General features: G+C 41.6%; 1 protein-coding gene across 8 annotated transcripts in view; it reads right to left on the bottom strand.

Annotated features, from left to right (window-relative positions):
• Positions 1-442: 442 nt before the first annotated feature.
• ZNF462 (zinc finger protein 462) overlaps positions 443-6,000 on the bottom strand; it is a 104,474-nt gene continuing 98,916 nt past the window's right edge. For all 8 annotated transcript variants that reach the window (XM_073345994.2, XM_073345997.1, XM_073345996.1 and 5 more), the window contains 2 exons: positions 4,983-5,097; positions 443-2,692 (listed from right to left, as the gene is read on the bottom strand). In XM_073345994.2, the coding sequence (XP_073202095.1) occupies positions 2,491-2,692; positions 4,983-5,097 (317 nt within the window). In that variant the 3' untranslated portion in view covers positions 443-2,490. The remainder of the gene's footprint in view (positions 2,693-4,982; positions 5,098-6,000) is intronic.

Genomic DNA, 6,000 nt, shown 5'->3' with positions numbered 1-6,000 from the left:
TTAAAAGTACTTAAGATAGAACTATATACACACACACTTTTAAAAAGTCTTTATTCATTTTCATTGCCTTAAAAAAAACCAACCAAAAAAACAAAAACAAAAAAACAAACAAAAAACCAAACCCATCAGTGCAACAATTTAGGATCTCCCTCCTCCTCCCCCATCAGTAAGCAGTAATTTAAAATCAGGAAATACTGAGTGCTGGAGGCGATGGGTTAGCATTTTGCTATTTTATTTCCTTCTGTCAAACTCTGAAAAAGTCCTCTGTATAAATTAAACAATGAAAAAAATGTTATTTTCAATTCTATGTCATCATTACAGTTAACAGAATTCATAATAATGCATCTAAAATGTGGTGTCCACAATATATCAGGTATACATTGGAGGGGAGTCGGGGGGGGGGGGGGGGGAAGGGAAAAAAAAGAAATATATGACATTCTAGGCTTGTTAAAAGGATAATGGTCCCATATTTTTATTAACAGGTTAGCAAAACAAAATCCAATGGATTACAATATTTACATGTTATTTGAAAAATAAAGTAGTGATAAAAGCATGTCACAATCATTTATTTCATTTTTTTTTCTTTTTCGTTTTTGGTAACCATTACAAACACCCAATCCAGGTATGGAACTGTTTAAATACATTTGAAATGAGGCCAATTAAAAAAAACAAATACAGACACAAAATGTGTATTTATACTTGTCCCTCTGCTGTGTTTTCCACATGATGCTCCCTCCCACCTCCAAAGAAACCCCTCAGAAGATGAATCCTTAAAAGCAAAAACACCATGCTTTTCAAGTAGCACTTATTCCACAAATGCAACATTTTTGCCATCAATTTTACGTGAAGCTCTGTGGGATGCCGTCTTCTCACTAGCTTCCTGTCTTTTCCCCTCCCTCCCAATACATCCCCCCAAAAACAAAAAAACAAAGAGACACATGCATTTCTAAAACTAGGTTTCAGTCAAGTATTTTCTACTTTTTGGAAAGAAACTCTTTTTTGTTCACGGTCAGAACATACCATGGACCTGGATTCTGCACTCCTTATTCAGGCTAAACTCCCACAGACGTCAGTGGGCATTTCACCAAAGTGGGTGGGGGGAATTAAAGAGTGCAGGATCCTTCCCCGTGGGTGTAGATTCCTATTTATTCTATGCTGCTCCCCTCATGCTAAGGAGGAGGGAAAAATAGCAACTCCTGTCTTGACTCGAGTTAGATTCAAGCTCCATGTAGTATGTAACTATTTCACCTTCCCTTGCAAAAACACGTGTTATCAGAGACCCCCTCCCACCTCCCCACCGCACAAAAACAAAAAGAAAAAACCACACACCACATACAAAAAGGCAGCCAATCTTAACGAAAAGTTACTGGCGTGAGACTGATCAATGTTAATTTGACAAGCAACAGAATGGTTATGAGGACCTAAGTGGCTGGTCCGCAAGCTGCATAGCTGTGCCGTAAGTTTGGTTCTTTAGTTTAAATTTTTAAAAAAAGTTAAACTTCTTTGTTATTTCCATGTTTAAAAAAAAATTTGTTCGCAAGAACAAGTCTCCTTTCCCCCTTCCCCCCCACTGAAAAAGAAATAATTTTACATGAGAAACTTAATTGTGCTGTATTTGTAACACCTCAGGCAGATAGAAAACAAACATGTGGCAAACAAAACCGCACAATCAGTCACATGAATCTATCAAACCCTAAAATTATAGTTGAATACTAACAAACAGCTTACCTGGAATAAAGGATGACAATTCACAAACAGTTATCTAGGAATTAAAGTCTCTCTCTCTTTTTTTTTTGTATTTTTTTTTTACTAAAATAATTAAAAAATCACAGTATTTTAAGAAATAAAACCCACACTGGGATTTTAAGCACAATTTGTTTTCCTTTCTTTAAAACTTCTTTTTTTCTTCCTCCATTCACCATCTCAGCCAGCAGTCTCTACATTTAACCACAACGACAACAGGTAGTACTGACAAATGCAGAGATTTCCCTTGGTTAATTTTGAGGTACTAAGAAACAGGTGACTGTTTTATGCAAAGCAGTTTTTTTTTTTTAATCCTTTCTTTTCTTTTCTAAAGCAGTTGCATTCAGTCTGGAAAAGTGTACTGTATTAAAACTAGAAAAACGCACTGAAATTTGTGCGTCAAAAAGTTGTCCCCCCTTCTTCCATGCTCACGACGCGTCCATTCTCAAACAATCCAAGTCTCCATTGCAAAGCACATTGTGTAATGTAGGAACCCGGGAAGTTGCTTCGTTAGTCCAAGATGAATGTAACTTCCCATTGTCAAAATCCAGAAGAAAAGATGCAGTGATGTAATGGAGCCACTTATTCCATCATTTAAATAACTTTAACATACACACACTCACACGGGTACCAGTGCTTTGAAAATAGATCATTCAGTCCTAAAAGCAGCTTTGTTTCCTCCTTCAGCCCACCCCCCCACCCCTTTCATCACTGTTCAAGTAGGTTAATTAAAATCACACCAAATGCTTATTCGTTTTTGGCCTCTGTGTTCTCTTGGAGAGATTTATCGGCAGCCACACCAAGGACTGCAGTTTCATTCTTGTGGGAAAAGTCCACCATTTCCTCACTGCTTTCCTTTTCTTCTGCTGATGGTACCTTAACACTCTCCTCTGCGTTCTCCTTCAGCTGTTCATCCTCCCTGGTCCCTCGCTTACTTTCATTCAGGGCCCTGAAATTTGAGCAAGAGAAAGTGGAAAACTTTTCGATCAGACCCACAGAAAACAAAGCCCTCCTTTACTTATTGCAGCAGGGAAAAACAGCTCGCTTCTCCTCTAACGACATTCACAGAGAATACAACTGGTCAAACATCCAGCATCTAATATGATACATACGTTTGCAACAGGACAAGTGACACAATGAAACACTAATTTCTGCTCATTCAGAGTTTGATATTTGGTACTTATTCATTATGGGCTGTTGAACATAAGGGGCAGGAATAATCCCAAATTTGATGTTTGACCTTTTCATTAGAGGTCACTGAAAGGTCAACCCCCTTTCCCTTTCCCCTTGTACTCATCATTTGTATTAGAATTGGTCCCAAAGTCTGCTAGCCCTGGCTGGGATGATTTAATTGGGGATTGGTCCTGCTTTTGAGCAGGGGGTTGGACTAGATGACCTCCTGAGGTCCCTTCCAAGCCTGATATTCTATGATTCTATGATAGGTATGTGAGCGTGAAGACAGTCCTTCCCTGAAGAGTGAACAGTCTAAAAAGGCTAATGGCTTTTCAACCACTGAAGTGCCTAATGAGCTGCAGTCTTTAAACTCGGTACACGCGTCATTACAATGATAAAGCCCCACTGCGCGAGGTGCTGTCAAACACAGTGTAAGCACTTTACGGCAGAGACTCTATCTAAATAAACAAGACAAAGGATAAGAACACTGAAGTGTCTGTTATCCCCAAAAGCAGGGTTATCATACGTCTGGGTTTTCCCAGACACTACCTCTTTTTTGATCCTCCGCCTTCTGTCTGGGCAGATTTTTCAAATAACAGGCAATGTCCGGGATTTTTGCAGAGCAGTCATTGCAGCTCAGAAATAGCCCTAATTGGTCCATTTCCCTGCAGCCACAGCTGCTGGATCCCGCCCACCCCAGGCCCCCAGCCCTGGGGTGAGGGGGAGCGGGGGGCCCCACAAGGAGGCGCTGACTGATGGCTGTCGCTGCATCCTGGGCTTGTGCCAGCCACCCTGTCAATATGACAGGGAGCAACACTGTCCCCCGCCTCCAGTGAGTACCCCTGTGGGCACTAGTACACACACTCCAGATACCCCTCGCGGTACACCACACCCTCAGTACCCCCCAAATACCCCCTCCAGCACTCCCAGCTGTCCTCCCCTCTTCAGCTCCCTCCCCCTCCAGCAGTGACCTCTTTTTGGGACCCTGAAATACGGTAACCCTACCCAAAAGGTTGTCAGCCTAGCAATATACAAAAACAACATTAACGTGTCTTCCAAGTGACAGTAATGTTGCAAGAACCCTCCATTTTGGATTGCGTAAGGAGCATTTAAGAGATTTCAGACAAAAATATTCTCAAAGGTAAGTGACTGTACCAAACACCACAGCTGACTGCACCATCCACGTGCAACAGTGTGGACTGCTATTAATGAGTGCACAATATAAAATCATTTGCTATTAACCTCAGAGTAGGACTTTTAGAGAGATGTCCTCTGCCTGAAGATTTCAAAACTTTAGTGCACATAATTTACCATAAGTTTAAGATCAGTGTTCTAAGACAAAGACCAGAAAGGGAAACCAAAAGAGTGGAGCCCATGCGGAAAGTGCACAATGATTTGTAGGCATCTTCAATGCTGGCTTATGAGCTCGAAAATGGCAACAGTAGTCTCCAGCTTCATTAGGTCAATGAAGTGATGTTCGGATCAGGAGGACTTTTAGCACTGGATTCTGAGGTCTGGTTTAAGGCCAACCTGGTCCCATGATTCAAGTTTGGATTAGATAGCACTGTATTCCTGGAGCTGTTCACACAAGATTCTGGACCAAAATGGTGGAAGTTTCTGAAGATGAGCTGTACTTGTAAGACTTCTGCCATCTTGGGCCACATCTCGAAAAGAGGTTCCGTCCAGCCTGGAATCTGATCCAGGCCTGAAGTTGCAAGGGAACACACTAACATCTGGTGTCTGCATCCAGCCCCCCCAATAATGGGGGAATAGAGAGAGTTAGACTGAGGTTTTGGTTCTGATCCATTTTGAGTACCATAGCCACCTTGGAATTCTGGGTTCACTAGATTCATAAATGTTAAGCCCAGAAGGGACCATTATGATTGTCTAGTTTGACCTCCTTTATAACACAGACCAGAGAATTTCACACAATGACTCCTATGGTGACTTCCTCGAATTCTTTGTTCACCTCCCTGTGTTTGCCTTTACTAGGCTTGGGATGGGGAGAAACAAAAATCTACAGTTGCCCTCAGCTGTGATGAAAAGTAGTCTGTAAACAAACTTACATGCCATGTCTCAGTACGTGCCGTTCCCACTCAGAGCCCTCTGTAAATGACCTCCCACAAAACTCACATGGAAAACGCTTCTCAGGAGCGCCACTGTCAGAGAACATCATGGAATCTGAGAAAGAGTAAAAGAAATGTCATTCACAGATTCATCAATGTTATGGCCAGAAGGGGCAATTACGATAAGCTAGTGCGGCCTCCTCTGCTATCCTTCTGAAAGGGTGTATGTGTGGAGAGGAATCCTTTTGAAAAAGATGGCTCAAACTCTCAACACACTTTGCAGTTCAAGATTCCTGCTCCCCATCTTCAAAACGTCTCTGCAAACCAATGTGATGAAGTTTGCCACCCACAGGCACATCCCCTTTCTCCACATTTCAGTGGCTAGAGAACATGCATACCTCCCTCAGAGTTCAAAATCAATTTTATGAGGGAAGCTTAATGTGTAAACAGCTTGTAAGAAAGAAAATAAATACAAGTCTAAATACATTTTTCAGTCACAAAGCTCATTTTGGGCGACGTAGTCTCATTATAGTAGGCATCTGATCCCCAAATATGAGTCCCTCATGCCCATGTCTATAATATCTCATACGTAGAGCAGTACTGATACCATTCTCCAGTGATATTTAACTGGATCGGTGTTTCCTCCCATCCTGATCTTTTACACAAAATGTCACTGCCCTGATCTGCAGAAGTGCCAAGCACCTACAACTTCAACTGAAGTCAGGGGAGGCTGTGGACACTCAGCACGTCTAAAAACCAAGCCCTTCGTGAATGGAGCCAGCTTTAACAAAAGACGAAACCTTCACTCACAAATTAAGAAGATCGCCACACAAGCCATTAAAAATAATTGCATGGACTATCTCAGTTGATTCTTTTCACTGAAAATGAGACAGCACCATCTGTTCAGAGCATTAATTCCTTAGCAGGGATTATCTTGAGCAAGAAATCAACAGAATGCCTTTCTGACTCCTCCCCAACTACATAATGAAAGAAAAGGGATTTTGCTTCTTTCCATTTT

Source organism: Lepidochelys kempii, chromosome 5 (genome assembly GCF_965140285.1).
Source record: "Lepidochelys kempii isolate rLepKem1 chromosome 5, rLepKem1.hap1, whole genome shotgun sequence".
Classification (NCBI taxonomy): Eukaryota; Metazoa; Chordata; order Testudines; family Cheloniidae; genus Lepidochelys; species Lepidochelys kempii.
This window is presented reverse-complemented; position numbering and strand designations above follow the sequence as displayed.